Here is a 22,053-nt window from a genome sequence, read left to right as displayed (position 1 = left end):
ATGAATTCCATCTTGAACAGAGATTACGAATCAAGTCTTTGTTGTCACACAATGATATTTTTCTTCTGTCATTCATTTGACAATCTTGTGATGGGTCTCTGTACTTGAATTAGATTAGATTGTCCTTTATTCATCCCTCAGTGGGGAAATTCGCTTTGTGCAGCAGCAGTACACTCAACAACATGCAGAGAAACGGTAAAAAAAGCTCCAGGGCTCTGACAGGGATATTCATCTTTTAATCTTCAGTCATCAAATGCTGCAACTTCTCTCAGAAAACACCAGGATCTCATCTAACAGTCACAGATGTAAACAGATAATATCATATTTATCCAAATAAAACCTATATCATTACCTTATTAAATTGTATGCAAAATTATGAATAATGTACATGAAAAGATGAAACATTTCAGGATTAACTTATTTCATTGATGTGTCTCTGTAAACATTTGCATCAAAGCTGCTGGAATTGTGCTGGGAGGTTTAATGTGTTCATGTTCTTCCTCATGCAAACTGAACTTCCTCTACGTCTCATATAAAGTCTTGATTCCTGCTGTCATTTGCAATAAAACCAGAGAAGTTCCCGTCAGATCACCGTCACTACAACAACATGTTCTCTGTAGCTCTGCTGCTGCTGGCCGCTGGATGCTGTGAGTCTCACTGAGACAGAGAAGCTGACATCTGATGATATGACTGATAGCTGCTTTACGCTCCATCTATATTCAACATATTGATATTTATCTTTCCCAGGTGTGAAGTGTGAACAGCTGAATCAGCCGGTCTCTGTGACTGTGCAGCCAGGTCATCGTCTGACCATCAGCTGTCAGGTCTCTTATGATCTCGGCCACTGGACAGCTTGGATCAGACAAACAGCAGGGAAAGGACTGGAATGGATCGGCATGAAACATACTGGAGACTCTCGCTACAAAGATTCACTGAAAACTAAGTTCAGTATTGACTTGGACACTTCCAGTAAAACATTTACTCTGAATGGACAGAACATGCAGCCTGAAGACTCTGCTGTGTATTTCTGTGCCAGAGTCCCACAGTGACACAAACATCTGCAGACCTGAACAAAAACCTCTCAGTGCCTTTACACTTGTGACATGAATCCACCAGAGGAGGAGCCCTCACACCACCACTGGTTTTTACTGCAAACATAAAAAGGAGTTTGACAAGGAACTTTTTACAAATCTGAATAACTAGAATTATAAATTATAAAACAAAGAAACTGTGTAAATGCTTCCTGTGCCCGAGGAGACACAGTAAGAGACATAAGCAGGAAACTCGTACAAAAACTCCTTCCTGTTTTTTCCATCGTCATTCGGACTTTGCAGTTTTAACATCATGCTGTACTTATTCTGATAAATATCTGTTTTGTTTTGTTTTTTCACCAGCAGTCAAGTTTATTTTAGTTTGACATAAAATGCATAAAATGCAGTTGATGAAAATGCTGTACAAACTGTATCAACAATCATGAAACTATATACAGACAAATAAATAGAAATACACCGAAAAACAAAACATCAACCAAAAGTAGAGAGATGAAATCAGTTAGCGTAAATAAATGCACCTTGTTTACACATTAAAGGTTAAAATATCCAATTAAACCACTACTAAATGCTAGATAGTAAAATAAGGGTTTTGAGTTGTTTTCAGATGATACGTTTCCGTCCAGCTCCTATGAAGTAAGATCAAGTGTTCTACAGGTCAAAGTTCACGGCTGAAAAGACTCACCTTTGTTTTCCAGTCTGGATGGAGGAATGAGCAACAATTACTGGTTTGAGGACGTCAGTGTTCTGATCAGAACTTAAAAGCTCAAACAAGTTGAGATTTTTTTCATCAAAGTAACAACAAAGTAACTCTAATTTAACACATGATGACACTTGAAGTTACTGTGTAAATACAACAACACAAACGTAATTACATTGTTATTGCATTGTTTTCATACATTATTAACTACTAGAGCATTTAATGACATGAAATCAGCTGATAACCTGGCTTGAAGTAACTTGATGTTTAAAGCTTAATTTCCTTTCTGTATAGTTATTATTTAATAATAAACAATAATCTTTTTGAGAACCACAGAGGATTAAATAAGTGTACGGTTGTTTCTTTCATCATCATTATTTTCCAGTTTTTGTATTTAACAGATGACTTTAACAGATGTGTTCAACAGTGAGCTGTGATTGACTGAATTTGATTATTTTATCAACACAACTAAACTTTTACTGATTACTAGTAGTATTAGTAGCAGTATTAGTAGTAGTATTATTAGCAGTAATAGTAGTAGTATTAGTAGCAGTATTAGTAGTAGTATTATTAGCAGTAATAGTAGTAGTATTAGTAGTAGTATTATTAGCAGTATTAGTAGCAGTATTAGTAGTAGTATTAGTAGCAGTATTAGTAGTAGTATTAGTAGTAGTATTAGTAGTAGTATTAGTAGCAGTAAGTATTAGTAGCAGTATTAGTAGTAGTATTAGTAGCAGTATTAGTAGTAGTATTAGTAGCAGTATTAGTAGTAGTATTAGTAGTAGTATTAGTAGTAGTATTAGTAGCAGTATTAGTAGTAGTATTAGTAGCAGTATTAGTAGTAGTATTAGTAGCAGTATTAGTAGTAGTATTAGTAGTAGTATTAGTAGTAGTATTATTAGCAGTATTAGTAGCAGTATTATTAGCAGTATTAGTAGCAGTATTAGTAGTAGTATTAGTAGCAGTATTAGTAGTAGTATTAGTAGTAGTATTAGTAGCAGTATTAGTAGCAGTATTAGTTGCAGTATTAGTAGTAGTATTAGTAGCAGTATTAGTAGCAGTATTAGTAGTAGTATTAGTGGCAGTATTAGTAGTAGTATTAGTAGCAGTATTAGTAGTAGTATTAGTAGCAGTATTAGTAGTAGTATTAGTAGCAGTATTAGTAGCAGTATTAGTAGTAGTATTAGTAGCAGTATTAGTAGTAGTATTAGTAGCAGTTAGCTTGCAAGATTGTTTGAGAACGTGTTTCGTATCATTGCTGTTAAATCTATAGTGAGGAGGAGTTCATGCAAAACAAACTCGTCCTGCACGGTTATAAGTTGGACTTCAGTGGGACTGAGAGAGGACAGCAGACACTTTTAACAACATGGATTACAAAACAGGGATTTTTCTTTTGTATATCTGTTGTGCAGGTATATCACAGATTTTCATAGAAAACAGTTTTAATCAGCATTTATCTGCTTATTTTGGCAGGTGTCTTTTTTAAAGTAAAATTAAATGTATGTTTTTCCTCCTTCTAGCTGTTGATGGTCAGACTCTGACAGAATCTGGACCAGTGGTGAAAAGACCTGGAGACTCTCACTTACTGACATGTACAGGTTCTGGGTTCACGTTCAGCAGCCACTTGATGGGCTGGGTCAGACAGGCTCCTGGTACCGGGCTGGAGTGGGTCGCCACGATTGATGTAACAAGCAAATACTACAGACAGTCAGTTCAAGGCCGGTTCACCATCTCCAGAGACAATAACAGACAGCAGGTGTATCTGCAGATGAGCAGTCTGAAGACTGAAGACTCTGCTGTTTATTACTGTGCTCGACACTCGGCCCACAGAGACTGAGGTTGGTGGAGCAGCCGGACAAAATCCTCCCAAACTATTCAGTCATGTTAGAGAGCACACAAGAAGTTTATGGTTTTCATTTCATTGTTGTTTTTGTAATAACATGTGAAAAATGTTTCTCTCATGATACAGAAAAATTATAAATATTTTTTTTTTTTTATAAAATATTTGTGTGCTCAAAGTTATCACAAATCACAGATCTTGTGATGGGTCTCTGTACTTGAATTAGATTAGATTGTCCTTTATTCATCCCTCAGTGGGGAAATTCGCTTTGTGCATCAGCAGTACACTCAACAACATGCAGGGAAAGGGTAAAAAAAGCTCCAGGGCTCTGACAGGGATCATCATGTTTTAATCTTCAGTCATCAAATGCTGCAACTTCTCTCAGAAAACACCGGGATCTCATCTAACAGTCACAGAAGTAAACAGATAATATCATATTTATCCAAATAAAACCTATATCATTACCTTATTAAATTGTATGCAAAATTATGAATAAAGTACATGAAAAGATGAAACATTTCAGGATTAACTTATTTCATTGATGTGTCTCTGTAAACATTTGCATCAAAGCTGCTGGAATTGTGCTGGGAGGTTTAATGTGTTCATGTTCTTCCTCATGCAAACTGAACTTCCTCTACGTCTCATATAAAGTCTTGATTCCTGCTGTCATTTGCAGTAAAACCAGAGAAGTTCCCGTCAGATCACCGTCACTACAACAACATGTTCTCTGTAGCTCTGCTGCTGCTGGCCGCTGGATGTGAGTCTCACTGAGACAGAGAAGCTGACATCTGATGATATGACTGATAGCTGCTTTACGCTCCTTCTATATTCAACATATTGATATTTATCTTCCCCAGGTGTGAAGTGTGAACAGCTGAATCAGCCGGTCTCTGTGACTGTGCAGCCAGGTCATCGTCTGACCATCACCTGCCAGGTTTCTTATGATCTCAGCTACTGGACAGCTTGGATCAGACAACCAGCAGGGAAAGGACTGGAATGGATCGGGATGAAATATACTGGAGGCTCTCGCTACAAAGACTCACTGAAAACTAAGTTCAGTATTGACTTGGACACTTCCAGTAAAACAGTGACTCTGAATGGACAGAACATGCAGCCTGAAGACTCTGCTGTGTATTTCTGTGCCAGATACCACAGTGACACAAACATCTGCAGACCTGAACAAAAACCTCTCAGTGCCTTTACACTTGTGACATGAATCCACCAGAGGAGGAGCCCTCACACCACCACTGGTTTTTACTGCAAACATAAAAAGGAGTTTGACAATGAACTTTTTAAAAATCAGAATAACTAGAATTATAAATTAGAAAACAAATAAACTGTGTAAATGCTTTCTGTGCCCGAGGAGACACAGTAAGAGACATAAGCAGGAAACTCGTACAAAAACTCCTTCCTCTTTTTTCCATCGTCATTCGGATCTTTGCAGTTTTAACATCATACTGTACTTATTCTGATAAATATCTGTTTTGTTTTGTTTTTCACCAGCAGTCAAGTTTATTTCAGTTTGTTGACATAAAATGCAGTTGATGAAAATGCTGTACAAACTGTATCAACAATCATGAAACTATATACAGACAAATAAATAGAAATACACCGAAAAACTAAACATCAACCAAAAGTAGAGAGATGAAATCATGTACCGTAAAAAAATGCACCTTGTTTACCAGATGTGTCAAAAGTATTCACATTCATTACTCAGGTAGAAATATAGATACTAGAGTTTAAAAATCCTCCTGTAGAAGTTGAAGTATCAACTCAAGTTTTTTACTCAAGTAAAAGTATAAAGGTACTGGTTTCAAAACTACTTAAAGTGTAAAAGTAAAAGTAATGTAAGGGGGAAAAAAGCCATTAAGGACAAAAGCCATTGAAAATGAATGCATCTTAGTATAATGCAAATATATTAAAGAACCATATATGTGTACTATTGAGCATTAACATGTGTTTCAGAGAGCAGGAGATATGATGACTAGTTGCCTATAACTTGTAATGGTGCAAAAAGTCAAACTTCAGAGGCATGTTATCATTTATCCTAACCTTTATTGGAATGTACATCCAAGTTTAGTTGCAGGAATCTGAGGGAACGGATGTAAGAACAAAACTGGACAAGAACATCTGAAACAACCACAACCAATTTCACTCTATCCGGATGGAGCAATTTAACTGGATAGTTTTTTTTAAAAGCCAAAATGAAATAGCGTAACGAGGCTGTTTTTAAAATGTAAGTAGTAAAAAGTACAAATAATTGTGTGAAAATGTAAGGAGTAAAAGTAAAAAGTTGTCTGAAAAATAATTACTCCAGCGAAGTATAGATAACCAAAATTTCTACTTAAGTAAGGTTACAAAGTATTTGTACTTCGTTACTTGACACCTCTGTAAAAAACGTGCTTTTACAAACTCACAGTAAGAAACAGTACCTTGCGCGACAAAAACGCATAATTTAGCCACTATAACAAAGAATAATATATAAATAATCATAATGTCATAAACCGTGTATATATCACGACCACGGATCCCATTGACTTTGCATAGTACTATATCTGTGGTGCTCAGATTAAAACCTCAATAAAACACTGCTAAAACAGCGTTAAAAACGTGCTTTTACAAACTGACAGTAAAAAACAGTACCTTGCGCGACAAAAATGCATAATTTAGCCACTATAACAAAGAATAATATATAAATAATCATAATGTCATAATCCGTGTATATATCACGACCACGGATCCCATTGACTTTGCATGGTACAATATCCGTGGTGCACACACGGAATTATACCACTTTCCGTGTTGGTACCACGGAAAACAGTGGTAAGAGGTCGTGGGCATTTCACGGATTTTTGTGAGATCAGGTTGCAATACACACAACACACACACACACACACACACACACACACACACACACACACACACACACACACACACACACACACACACACACACACACACACACACACACACACACACACACACACACACACACACACACGTGCAGGGAAAAGCTCCAGGGCTCTGACAGGGATCATCATGTTTTAATCTTCAGTCATCAAATGCTGCAACTTCTCTCAGAAAACACCAGGATCTCATCTAACAGTCACAGAAGTAAACAGATAATATCATATTTATCCAAATAAAACCTATATCATTACCTTATTAAATTGTATGCAAAATTATGAATAAAGTACATGAAAAGATGAAACATTTCAGGATTAATTTATTTCATGTGTCTCTGTAAACATTTGCATCAAAGCTGCTGGAATTGTGCTGGGAGGTTTAATGTGTTCATGTTCTTCCTCATGCAAACTGAACTTCCTCTACGTCTCATATAAAGTCTTGATTCCTGCTGTCATTTGCAGTAAAACCAGAGAAGTTCCCGTCAGATCACCGTCACTACAACAACATGTTCTCTGTAGCTCTGCTGCTGCTGGCCGCTGGATGCTGTGAGTCTCACTGAGACAGAGAAGCTGACATCTGATGATATGACTGATAGCTGCTTTACGCTCCTTCTATATTCAACATATTGATATTTATCTTCCCCAGGTGTGAAGTGTGAACAGCTGAATCAGCCGGCCTCTGTGACTGTGCAGCCAGGTCATCGTCTGACCATCAGCTGTCAGGTTTCTTATTCTCTCGGCTCCTACACAGCTTGGATCCGACAACCAGCAGGGAAAGGACTGGAATGGATCGGCATGAAACATACTGCAACCTCTTACTACAAAGATTCACTGAAAACTAAGTTCAGTATTGACTTGGACACTTCCAGTAAAACAGTGACTCTGAATGGACAGAACATGCAGCCTGAAGACTCTGCTGTGTATTTCTGTGCCAGAAGAGACACAGTAAGAGACATAAGCAGGAAACTCATACAAAAACTCCTTCCTCTTTTTTCCATCGTCATTCGGATCTTTGCAGTTTTAACATCATACTGTACTTATTCTGATCAATATCTGTTTTGTTTTGTTTTTTCACCAGCAGTCAAGTTTATTTCAGTTTGTTGACATAAAATGCAGTTGATGAAAATGCTGTACAAACTGTATCAACAATCATGAAACTATATACAGACAAATAAATAGAAATACACCGAAAAACAAAACATCAACTAAAAGTAGAGAGATGAAATCAGGTACCGTAAATAAATGCACCTTGTTTACACATTAAAGGTGAAAATATCCCATTCAAGCAGGACTAAATGCAAGATAGTAAAATAAGGGTTTTGAGTTGTTTTCAGATGATACGTTTCCGTCCAGCTCCTACAAAGTAAGATCAAGTGTTCTACAGGTCAAAGTTCACGGCTGAAAAGTACGGTGGCCGACAAGGGCCAAACGCACTGCAACGGCCGTTTTCCTTAACTGAGACGCATTAGGCCGTTGCAGTGCGTTTGGCCCTTGTCGGCCACCGTAGAAAAGACTCACCTTTGTTTTCAAGTCTGGATGGAGGAATGAGCAACAACTACAACCACAGAGACTGAGGTTGGTGGAGCAGCCAGAAAAAATCCTCCCAAACTATTCAGTTATGTTAGAGAGCACACAAGAAGTTTCTGGTTTTCATTTCATTTCATTAGTTGTATTTGTAATACATAACATGTGAAAAATGTTTCCCTCATGATACAGAAACCTTATAAATATATATTTTTTTAATAAAATATTTGTGTGCTCAAAGTTATCACAAATCACAAATCTTCATTTTAGCTTGTTTTAACCTGTGTTTCTGTGCTGATACTGATCATCAAAATATAAACTATACAAAGATAATACTTCATTAATTTGTATAACTGAACGAAGGATATAAATGTAGATGTCAATTACCATCGGAAACCTTATTAGAAAAAAACAAACAAACAAAAAAAATCTTTATTTTTAAAAAAACGATAATAAAAAGTTCACAGCTGATATGGGGTTAATTTAAGGTCTATATTTATACTGAGATCTATTATCGATTTCGGGCAAATACCTCAACAATGTTTTTTTAATTTCTACATAATTAGATTAACTTGTATGAAAAGGTGATTTCCAGACAGTATTGTTGAGCTTTAACTAACAAAATTCCACTGAAACAACCACTGACTCGTGTCAGTGGTTGTTTTGTGCCGTTCCTCTACTGCTGTTGGCAGCTGGATGTGAGTGTCTTTGGATTATAATCTCTATTTTTCATTATTTTTATCCCTAGTTGGTATAATACACCTGCACTTTCCTTACATTCTGCCACCTCAGGTTTTGCAATAATTGTATTATGTTATAGATTGTTTTATTGTAAACTGCCTTTTATGTGATTCACACTTTAAGGCCGAGCATTGAATCTCGTCGTACTTATGTATAGTTACAAAAACTTTTGATTCTGATTACATTTTGTAAAAATATATATTTTATAAAATATTTTATTACATTTTTTTGGTAAATTAGATTGATTTTCCATATCGTATGATGTATCCTTCAACATATCTTCTTCTTTCAGCAGGTGTGACTGTGTCGTCAGGTCTGTCCATCACCTGTCGGGTCTCTTATTCTGTTGGAGACCGTCACACACACTGGGTCAGACAGCCTGCAGGAAAAGGACCGGAGTGGGTTGGAGGTGCACGTGTTGGATAAACTGTAGCTCATTTTACCAAGATTCACAAGTTCAGCATCAACTTGGACTCTTGCAGCAACACGGTGACTCTAGTGAGTCTATGGTCAGAACATGCAGCCTGAAGACTCTGCGGTGTGTTGCTGTGAGAGTCACAGTAACACAAACGTCTGCAGATCTGAAAAAAACCTCTCACAACTGTTAAACCTGTAAGATGAAATCACCAGAGGAGGAGCTCTCACACCACATACATGTATGTCTAATAAAACACAGAGACCTCAGAAACAAACACAGCAGTATCCTCTGATACAAGAGAAAAAAAGTTATCAGTTGATTCATCAATAATTAATCAAATATATATTAAAAGGCATCAGTTCAAAAATCATGATTCTAACTAAATGTTTTTGCTATATTGTCGAATTTAAATAAACAAATAAAATATGAAAATAAAGTCAGTTAAAAGCAAAGTCCATATAAAAAGTCCAGGATGATCTTAACTGTTTATTTTAGTCACCTAGAATTCACCAAAGAACAGCACAAATACATATTGCACAAAACACAGATCATTGTGAATGAAACACCATAGAAACGTTGTCAACAACAGACTCTCTTAAAGTCCCCCAGAATGATGAGCGAGTCTGGATGTTCCCTCTCCATGTCTGTTATCTGGTTATCTGGATGTCTGGGAACAGCTGGAGGCCGGAGAGCCGCACTGCAGTATCCAGGACGTTCTCCCTGAGACGGGTTTCAGTGACACACGGGGTGGAGGATATGCTGAAGTTCAGAAGAAGCAATTTAAACATCTGACCAGAGAACAGACGATCCCCAGTTGGAGCGCGTGTTTTCTCCACTGCTGCAGCTGGAGGACAATAAACTCACAGCTGCGTCTCTGTTTGAAAGAGACACATTTGTTCTTTGTGTCAGCCTTTGGAAGTTAATGATCTTTAATAACTGACACAATGAAATGATGTAAGCATTGATTAGTTTGACCTCAGCCCTATTTATTTTTTAGTAATGATACAGGAAAATCAAGTGTTTGGCTTCTGCGTGTGTTTACATGTATGTCTCGTTGTCTAATGTGAAAACGCTGTCCTACAACCAAGTCGTTTTTATATTTTGTTTTCCATGTTATTAGTTTGTTCGGTGTACGATGATGTGGAGATCCTGTCACAGAACTTTAATGACTGTAATAATGGTGTTTTGAGATACAGTCAGTTACACTTGATGCTACTGATATTGTCTTAAAGAACTTCCTCTTCAGCCAAAATCCACATAATTCTCAACTAGCACTTATGTTGTAGACAGTCAGATGACAAATAAATTACATGTCAGCTAAAACTCAACATTCAATACATTTATTAAGCAGACTCCACCTGCTGCGCAGACTGAGGTCCTTCGGAGTGAGGGACGGCCTCCTGAGGACCTTTTATGACTCTTTGGTGGCGTTGGCCATCTTTTATGGGGTGGTCTGCTGGAGCAGCAGCATCACTGCAGCAGAGAGGAAGAGACTGGACAAGGTGGTGAGGAAAGCCGGCTCTGTCCTGGGCTGCAGTCTGGACCGGGTGGAGGTGGTGGGGGAGAGGAGGATGGTGGCTAAGCTGTCCTCCATCATGGACAATGTCTCCCACCCCCTTCATGAGACTGTCAGAGCCCTGGAGAGCTCCATCAGTGACCGGCTTCGTCACCCACGATGCACCACCGAGAGGCATCGCAGGTCCTTCCTCCCCGCTGCCATCAGACTGTACAACCATGCCTGCTCTCAGTAGCCAACAGACAATAATATGACAATAAGATGTGCAATAATATAAGATGTGCAATATCTGCCAATCTGCCAGTCTACCTCACAACACTCGACCTGCTTTTCTGCACTGTTTAACTGTATATACTGTTCATATCCTGTTTATACATATTTTATACGTATCTTTTGTATTTTTTATATATTTTTTATTTCTGACTTTTCAGTCTTTTTACCCCTCCCCTATATGTGTGTACTGCTGACAACAAATAAGTTTCCCCACTGAGGGAGAAAATAAAGGATATCTTATCTTATCTTATCCAAGTGTACAGCTTGATTTTGTCAAAAGCTTATGAGAACTATAATATGTAGCTACACAGTACTGACAAATCACCACCAGAATAAATTATTCCACTTCACTTTAAAGTACAAGTTACTCAGTACTTGAGTACTCAACTGTTTCTATAGTCCTGCAAAGTCAAGAGCTAAACAGAACATGGAAATAATGTATAATTATAATTGGATGTAAATGTAGTTATTTATTCAACAATATGCAAACTGATGTTACTGATAAGGAAGTGAAGCGTGTGTGTGTGTCAGTGAGAGAGAGGACGGCAGACTTCACCTCGTTCTTCAGCATCAACCATGTTCTCTGTAGCTCTGATGCTGCTGCTGGCAGCTGGATCCTGTGAGGAGATTTCAGTGGAATCACAATAATAAGTACTTTAGAAACATTAATTATTCAGATGAGTGATGGAGATGATGTTGGTTTGTGTTTCTGCAGGTGTGTACAGTATTGATCTCATCCAGCCAGAATCAGAGCTTGTTCGGCCTGGACAGTCTTTGAGCATCACCTGTCGGGTCTCGGGTTATTCTCTGACTGATAACAGCTATGCAACAGGTTGGATCAGACAGCGTGAAGGAAAACCAATGGACTGGATCTTTTATAAGTGGGGTGGAGTTGGAGATGGAGGAAATTTTTATCAAAATAATGCTCTGAAAAACAAGTTCAGCTACAGCAGAGACTCTTCTGCTGGAACAGCGACAATAACAGGACAGAATCTGCAGCCTGAAGACACAGCTGTGTATTACTGTGTCCGTTGCCGCACAGTGTCACAAACCACCACTAGACCTGCACAAAAACTCTGCTTCCAGCAAGACCCAACCACATGTAGTGTGAACGGTCTCTTTAGTCTTTAACCTCTCTTTTTGGGCAAGCTTTTAGTTAACTGAATAATTTTGATTTAGCAATTTTTGAAACTCTGTTTCATTTTGCTCTTTTATTTCTTTTTAATGTTCTTAATCCCTGTCTTTTATACCTTTTCTTTCATCATGCTCCACTTTTTATTGTATAGCACTTTGGGATTTTTATCTGTGATAATATATCTGTGAATATATCTGTGAAAAGTGCTATAGAAATAAAGTTGATTGTAGATACTTAAACATGCATTTTATTCTGTAAATTACCTTATGCAGAAACTTCTGAGTATTCAGTGTATTTTGAGGTGCTCTGTTTCATATATGGATAAAAGTAGACACAAGCTAAAACAACTGACATGACCATGAAGATGCAGGTTAAAAAAATGAAAATGAAAGAAAAAGTCAGTACAATATTTAACAAATGACAAACATGCGTCTTGATGTTCATGTTTGTCATATTTTTAAAAAAAAAGATCATACAGTATGTTTCCCATGTTACTATTTTAATCAAAGTAGTAGTACTAGTATGATATTATGATGATGATGATGATTATTATTATTAGTAGTAGTAGTATTCATAGTAATAGTAGTTGTATTAGTACACTCCTTCATAAGTGTTCATCAAAAACTGAATCAGTGACAAGTTCTTGTTAGAAACAAACCAGTTAACGTTGAACACTTCAGATGTTCGCAGGTTTTATGGTTGACTTCGACATTATTGAAACACTCGAAATGACAAGTACAACATTTTCACATCTGACACTAAAACTCAAGTAGTGCATTTTTGAAAGTTTGTTATTATTTTTAGAATATAATAGAAAGCCTTTATTATCATTATACTGGTACAATGAGATTAGGCAGCAGCTCCGTAAAAGTGCACACATGCAAAGACTATGTAAACAAGACAATGTAAACTAATCTTTAGCCAACTAAAGTGAATTGTTTTTGAAGTTTTATTGATCAGGAGGCAGATCCACCTGCTTAGGTCACTGGTCCATCATAGATCTGACATAAATTTGAAGGGATGAGAGGAAACGCACATTTTTGATTCTGATACCAACATTTATAATTTGTTCAGAGTTTGGCAATGTTATATAGGCCTGAAAAGAAACAGACAGTTTACAATTTAATTACAACTGGAATAAGGTCAAATGAAATAAACATTTTTGGTCTTCAAATCTTTGTTTTAAAACCTTCATGGTTTGAAAAATGAACTATAAAAACTTGTTATCATTCATACAGATATTCTGTTTTTTTTCTTTAAATTGTGCAGGCAATATGTCATGAAAAAAAAAAAAAAAAAAAAAAAAATATATATATATATATATAGTTATAAATATTTAGTTATTTTGTTACTTAGTTAAAAGTAACCATATATAATAGATTATTGTTGACTTTTGTGCAGCTTTGCTGTATCAAAGCATCAAGTCGATAAAAACAAAATATCTGTTCATGTAACTGTAGATGTGGTATATTTGTTTAACTCACATAAAGCATCAGCTTTCACTAATCATAAACATCAATTAGTGAACAACAGTAAAAACTGAAACTATCTCCATCCAGAGTTCATATATTATATTGTCCTTATGCTGTAAAAACGTGTACATTTTTTTACAATAATGTACTTTTTTTATTGACAAAAAAAGTTTTAAATAAAAAAATAAATCATTTGAATGATATTTGCACCAGTAAAATTTGCATCTCCTCCTTCAAATCCAGTGTAAATGCAGATGACGTACTTCTGTCCTCCCACTGACTGACTGTCTTCTTCATTAAAGGGAAGCACTTTACACACATCTTTAGTTCCAAGATGATGGTCAGATTGTGTCTCCTGCTGACAGCGCTCTGTCTACCCTGTAAGTTACAATGTGTTGTTATACACTGGTCTTTTTGTTATACGCATTTTTACCAGTATCTTTCCATCTCTGGTACTTTGTCAGGTTTGAATGGCCAGGCTCTCGAGTCCATTCCCTCCACTTCAGTGGTGAAAATGCCTCAGGAAACCCTCAGTCTTTCCTGCAGAGGAACTGGATTTAATTTCAGCCGTTATGCGATGAACTGGATCAGACAACATGAGGGAAAAGCACTGGAATGGATAGGGACGATTTGGAATGATGCAAGTAAAATGGTTTATTCCAGCAGTTTGCAAGGACGTATAGAAATCACCAGAGACAACAGCAACAGCCTGATTTATCTGAGACTGTCCACCTTAAAACCAGACGACTCTGCTGTGTATTACTGTGCCAAATACACAGCAGTTAATGTAAGCAGAGATGCTGAACAAAAACCTCTCTCAGACCCAAAGGTGGCAGGAGATGGTAACAGTTTAGATGACATGAACAAAAACACATTAAGAACATCTGATGTTGTGGTTTTAGATTTCCTTTTTTTTTTCAGTGTCTAACAGGTGTTGGTTTTTGGTAAAACCTTTTTTTTTAATCAGAAGTGTTCATTTTTAATTATAAATACACACAAACGCATGCATACCCATAAATGCATAAATGTACATACATTTATACAGAGCAAACATATCTAGACACACACAGATATGAGTAATTTAGGTTTGCACAATATTATGAAAACATATTAACTACATTAGAAGCTGTATAAAACAGTATAAAGTTTTTATCAAATAAAACTTTGAGACATCAATATGTCAAATTCAACAACAATACCTGAAGAAAATATCAAAAACATAGTTGATTAGAAAAACTCTAAAGCTGCTTCACATCACTGCGCATCTGGATTGATGGTCACGATTACGTGGCAGAACAGCATGATGGATGTCAACGGGTTCAAGGCCACTACAACAAAACCCAGAGAACCAGAACCATAACAGGTTCTCTGTTGTGTTTACAATTATTGTATTTTCATTTCTTCTTTTTTTATATATACGTGCTATTTTCATATGAAGTGAAATTGAGTTCTTCCAGTTTTAATTTATATAAGTTAGAAGGCTCAGTAATAAAAACAATGTTGAATTAACTGAATATTAATGTTCTAAAGAAAAATAAAAAATGAAATAAATATCAATGGTTATCAAAAGAACAAAGGTTTTTGACTTCAGCTTAAGGATGATTTTTTTTCTATGATAATTCACTTTGAGGAAACATAACTGAATAACTGATACACTGGTATTAATATGCAAACTGAACTTCCTCTGAGACTCGTATAAAGACTCGATCTCATAAGTTCCTCTCAGATCAACTTCAGCAGCAACATGTTCTCTGTAGCTCTGCTGCTGCTGCTGGCTGCTGGATCATGTGAGTCTCACAGACAAACACACCGACTTATTCCTGTTATTACTTATTAAATATACAACATGTTTTCCTCCCCAGGTGTGAAGTGTGAACAGCTGACTCAGCCGGCCTCTGTGACTGTGCAGCCAGGTCATCGTCTGACCATCAGCTGTCAGGTCTCTTATTCTCTCAGCAGCGCCCGGACAGCTTGGATCAGACAACCAGCAGGGAAAGGACTGGAATGGATTGGGATGAAATATACTGGAGACTCTTACTACAAAGACTCACTGAAAACTAAGTTCAGTATTGACTTGGACACTTCCAGTAAAACAGTGACTCTGAATGGACAGAACATGCAGCCTGAAGACTCTGCTGTGTATTTCTGTGCCAGAGTCACAGTGACACAAACATCAGCAGACCTGAACAAAAACCTCAGAGCCTGAACACATGAATCCACCAGAGGAGGAGCCCTCGCATCACTATTCATTTTAAATCAGTCCAAGATTAAAAGTCTTGTTTGTAGCGCTGATTTACACACTCAAAACAAATGATAACTTTAAAATCTTTTTTATATATGATGTTCAAATGTGGAGATCTAACCAATGTGATGTATCTGGCAAAATGACATGCCATCTCTCTGATTTTTCTAGTGTGGCTTTGAAGACTGGATTAAACTAAAGGCTCATACCGACATAAAACATAATACTAATTATGATAATCAGAGACAGTTGGACGGTTGACACACCTCCTCCCCTGATATCCTGATGCAAATACAGTTTGTAGTGAACTTCTGTCCTGCTGACTGATCTGTTTCTTTGTGTGGAGCATCAACATCTCATCTCCAGCTCCAGGATGATGAACACGCTCTCTCCTTTTTTCCATCCATCCATTTTTTATACCTGCTTTTATCCTTTGCAGGGTCACGGGGGTCTGCTGGAGTCTATCCCAGCCAATTTCAGGCGAGAGGCAGGGGAACACCCTGGACAGGTCACCAGTCCATCACAATCTCTAGTCTAAATGAACAGCAACTGAAATCATTATTTGACATCAATGAGATAAAATAGGAATTAAAACAATGATACAAAATATGAAACAATGTTGCATTAGCTTTTGCACTCACGAAACAAAAATAAAATTGCTCAATCATAAACCCACACAATGACATATGGTTTCTAAAAGAGTTCCTTGAGAAAGCAACGTTTCAAGAGTTTATTTATTTACTTAATAATTTTTTACTTATTTACTTATTTAATGTGAGTGTAAATGTGAAACTGATTTGGGACAAAAAAATGAAAATCAATCTAATTATCATTTATAACTTGGAATATTTTTGGATAGTTGAACACTTTTCTTTATGGAATTATTTTATAGTTAATGTAGAAATGACAAAAGACATCAAACAGCCTGATTACTGACGACTGAACACCAAGGGCCTGATTTACTAAGATCCTAAATAAAGAGTACTAAATTACGTGTGCACTGAAAAGGTTTGCACGTGCTGTTGTTGTGTGTTTTGCGGGTGATCAACTAAGATTGCGTGCGCAATTGATAACAGGTGCAAACCGCAGTATTTAAATGAGGTGTTGCGTGTCTTACGGTTTGCGCCATGGAGAGTCTGGAATGTCGTTTTATTGATGATCCTTTAAACATGAAAATCATATTTTTTTTATCTGGAAAAAGTTATAAAAAGTTGGTGAAGATACTTGAGTTAATCGAAAGGTGGAAGATAAATCACAGTTTTTCAGCAATGATTTTTACTTTAAAAAATACATATTTTTTCCCTGTTTTCAGGACATTTCTTCATCAACATCTTTATTATTTATTATTTTATTCATATACACAATGATAACACAGTAATTATTTTAACATACAAGGACAAATAATTGTGGAGGAGAGGAAATGAAGCCCCTCAATAAAAATTCACAAAAACAAATCAATCAATAGAAAAAGAATAGAAAGGAAAAAAGAAAAGGTAAAATAAACAAAAAAAACACAATAAACACACAAACAAAAATATCCATAAAAATGGCAATTTCATTTCAATAAGAATAGCCTATTAATTTTGCCTAGATAAGAGATTCCCCACCAAGCTGGTCCTAAACATTTTTAAGGATGACGCAAACTTAAGAGACCGATCTAAAGAGTTCCAGAGTTGAGGGCCATGGAATTTGATAAAGGATTTGTGACTGCAGGTACGACAAAGAGGTAAATGAAAGTTATTCCGACCTCTAACTGAATAAGAGTGAATATCTGATGATAACAGAAAAAAATTATGAAAAGTGCCTGGAATGTCTTGTTTGAAATGAATGAACTTAAACATAAAAAGGCATGTTTGAAACATATTAATAGAAAAAATTGATAATAATTTAAATTTGCTAAATAAGGGTGCAGAAGGTGCTTGATGAGTAGAATATGAAATCATTCTCAAAAATCTTTTCTGAATTAAAAATAATTGGTTAAGGTACAAAGAATAAGAAGCGCCCCAAACAATGTTGCAATATGTCAAGTATGGATAAATTAGACTATAATATAATATCATGAGACAGGACTGCTAACTAAGAAAGAAACTCTTCTAATAATACCATAGGACTTCATATTTGTTTTGCATACATACTCAATATGTTTTCCCCAGGACAATCTTTCATCCACTAGTACACCAAGAAATTTTACACATGAAACTTGTTGGATTTCTATATTATTAATTTGGAGCTTTAAATCCTGCTCAGGAAAAAAATGTCTTTTGTTTCTAAAAAGAATATAATTTGATTTATTTATATTCAAGGAAAGCTTGTTCGTCTGAAACCATCTTGAGGCGTATTCCAACATGCAGGTGTAAACAAGATTCTGAACAGAACTAGACCAGAATTCAGGTTTTACATATAAACTCAGAGAAGAGTTGCCTCCTTAGTTTCCCCTTAGGCTTTAAATAAACTCATGAATCTATGAGGTCATAAATCAGGCGCTGCAGCATCACTGATTCAGTCTGGACCGGTTTGATTTTTAAGGAGGAGTCAATGCAAAACTGAGATCTCCAGTCTCTATTTATCTGACTGTAAAGTGAACACCAGAGAAAAGTGGGAACACACTTGACACGATGGGATTCAGGACAGGATTGCTGCTTTTAACTATCTGCTGGACAGGTGAAAATGTTAACTGACCCTGAGTTGAATCTGTATTTATAAAGTTGTTAAAGTATATTTTATGACTACTTTCTTTTCCATTGACAGGTGCTGATAGTCAGACATTAACAGAGTCTGAATCAGTGGTTAAAAGACCTGGAGAGTCCCATAAACTGACTTGTACAGTCTCTGGATTCTCACTAAGCGGCTATTGGATGAACTGGGTCAGACAGGCTCCTGGAAAAGGACTGGAGTGGATTGCAACTGATACTACTGGTAGCAAATACTACTCTCAGTCAGTTCAAGGCCGGTTCAGCATCTCCAGAGACGACACCAGACAGCAGCTGAATCTGCAGATGAACAGTCTGAGGACTGAAGACTCTGCTGTTTATTACTGTGCTCGTGATACACAGAGATAGAAGTTGGTTCAACAGCTGGACAAAAACCCACCGTTCCTCTTTTTTGGGCTGTTGTTGACAGCTTTTTAGTTTTTTTATTTTTGTATACAATTTCTACTCCTGCGAATATCCTGAAAAGTGTTATTTATTCCCACTTTAACAATTATTATATGTGTATTTCGTGGATAAAATAATAAAAACAACAAATAACCTGACATTTGACACGCCTTTAATTTGACACAATATGGTTTTTCCAGATTACAACATAAGAGTGAGAGATATTGAGGAACTGTTTTTCTTATTGCAGCACTGTTGGTAATTGAAACCAAACCAAGAACCTTCTGAGTGGGAGGTGACCACACAAACCACCAGCCACCACAGCCGTAGGAACTAAAAGGAGATAAACCCTGATGCTCATGAGTTCAAGAGCAAGTAAACTCACAGAAAACACATTTGAGGTTGTATCTGCTCCACATAAAAAACAAACTCTCTAAAACTCAAAGAGATGAAATACATGTGGAGACCACTGTTGAGGAATAATACAAAGTCCAGTTCAGGAGTCCGCTGTGGGGTGAGAGATTTTATTTAGCCGGCGTTCAGCAGACCAACACAGACTCAGTGACTTGGTCGGTGGGCTGACATCGAGTGATTTTGTAACAAGCTTTTTATACAAGAACAAACAACAGAATTAAACAAGTCAGTGAGACAGTCAGAGGTGTGGCCTTTCGTCAGGAAATCCATATATGGTCTTGTTTCTGCGGGGGCTGGAAGTCCGATACACTCCCTGGTGCCTGTCCCAGCAGGGATGCAAGACGCAGGGACTGGAATGACAATGTCCAGGGACACTGAATGAGACAATGCGCTGCCGGCAAGGCGTTGCACCGGTAGGGGTCCTCAGCGGTGCCTGTCCCAGCAGGGATGCAAGACACAGGGACTGGAATGACAATGTCCAGGGACACTGAATGGGACAATGCGCTGCCGGCAAGGTGTCGTACCGGCAGGGGTCCTTAGCAACTGGAATTGCATGTCAATGTGCTGAGGGGCACATGAGTTCAGAAGCCATCCGCAGGGCGGCGTCGTGTCCCTGCAGGGGTCTGGAATGCCTCATCAATTCACAATTTTTTTTTTTTTTTTAAGTACAGTCAATCCCAACTTTGAACAGAAAGTCTGAATTTTCCTCCTCCACTGACGGTAGAGGTGGAATTACAGTGGAGTACATGATTTTAGTAGTAGTTTGAGCCATACATATTTTGCAAGTGAACCTTAGACATGTAATCAGAAGCCAAATAACAATTAGGAGTACAAGCCCCAATAAAGAAAATTCAAATATCAAGTAACCAACGTGTCCTAACTGTTCTCTAAACCAACCAAACAAACTAGTCGTGACAGGTGTATGTAATGTTTTAGCAATGTCTTTCAAGTGATCTGTTATTTCTTGGATGGTGGCATTGTGGTTAGGTATAAAGGTACAGCATTCAGTTTTAATCACAGCACAATTCCCCCTTGAGAAGCTAATACGTAGTCCAATGCAGCACGATTTTGTAAGGCCATCATCCTTAGAGCAGTCATCTCTTGTGAAAGCATAGACATGCCCTTTGCTGTGGTATTTGCTAAGTCTTCAACTGCATGAGATAGATCCCTTATCTGGTCCAAAGCTGCCATGACTCCGTAATTTGGAACGAGGGCACCAAAAAATCTTGTCCATGGTGTTTGGGTGTGTGTGTACAATTCTCTTTTAACAATGCAAACTTTCGGTGGTACAGTGACGATTCTCATGGCTGGTACCACATGGCCCAGACCACATATTCCAGACCAACCGTTTGGAAGATATTCATAAGCCTTCATGCCACAAATCCAGTAAACACCTTTTGGTAAAGGTATGGAACAGCGATTAACCATTGTAGCAAGGTAGTTATAATCCTTAATGGAATCGGGCAGGGGATTTTGGCTTGTTTTAGGCTTAAAAGGCGGTTTTTCAGAAGGAGAGTATGTGGAGTCACAGTTTGATGTTCCTAGGTGGATAGTTCCTTTGCCTTCAACACACCACTTTAATGTCTTTGGGATCATGGTGAGGGTGAGAGGAATCGGTGTGTTGCAGGAATAACAGCTAGTGTGAATTTTATCACAATACATTTGTCTCATTTGGGGGGGTTTGTGACAGTTGCAATGCCCATAAGAGGAATTGAGGTTCAAAATGTAACAGGTGTCACATGAAGTAATATGCAGAGTCATTAATGGGAGTCCTTCTTTTGTGCTGTGTGGAATGAACCCACACACATAACAGTTATCAGGGTGTGGGCTATTTTCAGCAACCATTTTTGCCAGTTGGAGGTATGTGTTTGTTGAGGGTTGTGTTTCATATATTTTAGGAGTTATTTTCTCCTGGTAAACGGTTAGGTCTCGTTTGTGGTGTTTGCAAGGGTGTCTATTTTGTTCCTGCGACAGATGTGAGTGTTTTGGCGTGTACAATGCATCTGCTTCTGGGCCTCTGTGGCCTGCGCTGCTCCCCTGCTCCTCTGCCAGTCGTCGAAGTCTGGGGTGTTGAAGTTCATCTACTTCTGGGCTGTCCGAGCCTGCGTTGTTTCTTTCACTGGCTCCGACGGTGGTGAGGACAAAGACCCCCAGGAAGAAGATGGTACCAGCTGGTTTCCGGTGCATGGCGGAGGAGTTGTTTTCTTGCAGTGGGATGCGTGGATCCAGATTAGACGCCCCTCACACTTGACGGCAGTGTTGGTGGTGAACAGGACGTGTTGAGGCTTGGACCAGCGAGGTTTCAGGGCGTTTTTCCGTCGGAACTCCCTGACACAGACCCAGTCGCCGGGTTGGAGGTTATGGCACGGTTTGTCACTAGGAGGAGACTGGACAGCTTTTACTTGTCTGTGGATTGACTAAACAGCAAAAGTTAGAGCAGAACAGAATGATATCATGGATTCATCCATGGCATGGAGGTCCATCTTTTTCATACATAGAACTGAATTACTTGGTATAGTCATAGGTCTACCCGTAATAATTTCATGAGGTGTGAGTTTATGCTTCCTAACGGGTGTTGACCTCATCGACATTAGGGCCAAAGGCAACAACATTGTCCATTTTAGCCCAGTTTCAGCACACAGTTTGGCTAGTTTGTTTTTCAAGATGCCATTTTGTCTTTCAACTAGCCCTGCAGACTGCGGGTGGTATGGGTTAGGGTTAGCCTTAA

The 22,053-nt window shown here is 37.7% G+C and overlaps 1 protein-coding gene, 1 pseudogene and 5 gene segments (V, D, J or C); all 7 read left to right on the top strand.

Annotated features, from left to right (window-relative positions):
* Positions 1–22,053, top strand: part of LOC133456203 (uncharacterized) — a 119,973-nt pseudogene that overhangs the window by 51,949 nt on the left and 45,971 nt on the right.
* Positions 608–1,049, top strand: LOC133457569 (immunoglobulin heavy variable 4-38-2-like). The segment is given in 2 exon segments: positions 608–647; positions 748–1,049. Coding segments are annotated over 2 exon segments (342 nt in total).
* LOC133457568 (Ig heavy chain V region 914-like) lies at positions 3,116–3,586 on the top strand. The segment is given in 2 exon segments: positions 3,116–3,161; positions 3,270–3,586. Coding segments are annotated over 2 exon segments (363 nt in total).
* On the top strand, positions 4,310–4,805 carry LOC133457567 (Ig heavy chain V region 5A-like). The segment is given in 2 exon segments: positions 4,310–4,346; positions 4,447–4,805. Coding segments are annotated over 2 exon segments (396 nt in total).
* On the top strand, positions 7,002–9,193 carry LOC133457566 (Ig heavy chain V region 5A-like). The segment is given in 3 exon segments: positions 7,002–7,041; positions 7,142–7,440; positions 9,074–9,193. Coding segments are annotated over 3 exon segments (459 nt in total).
* On the top strand, positions 11,544–12,098 carry LOC133457564 (Ig heavy chain V region 914-like). The segment is given in 2 exon segments: positions 11,544–11,586; positions 11,683–12,098. Coding segments are annotated over 2 exon segments (459 nt in total).
* Positions 15,319–22,053, top strand: part of LOC133456801 (immunoglobulin gamma-1 heavy chain-like) — a 44,492-nt gene continuing 37,757 nt past the window's right edge. Inside the window, exons 1-2 of the mRNA XM_061735389.1 lie at positions 15,319–15,361; positions 15,437–15,445. Of these exons, the coding sequence (XP_061591373.1) occupies positions 15,319–15,361; positions 15,437–15,445 (52 nt within the window). The remainder of the gene's footprint in view (positions 15,362–15,436; positions 15,446–22,053) is intronic.

The sequence above is a fragment of the Cololabis saira genome, chromosome 12 (assembly GCF_033807715.1).
Source record: "Cololabis saira isolate AMF1-May2022 chromosome 12, fColSai1.1, whole genome shotgun sequence".
Taxonomy (NCBI): Eukaryota; Metazoa; Chordata; class Actinopteri; order Beloniformes; family Belonidae; genus Cololabis; species Cololabis saira.
Note: the sequence above shows the minus strand (reverse complement) of the source record. Positions and strands in the feature narration are given on the sequence as shown.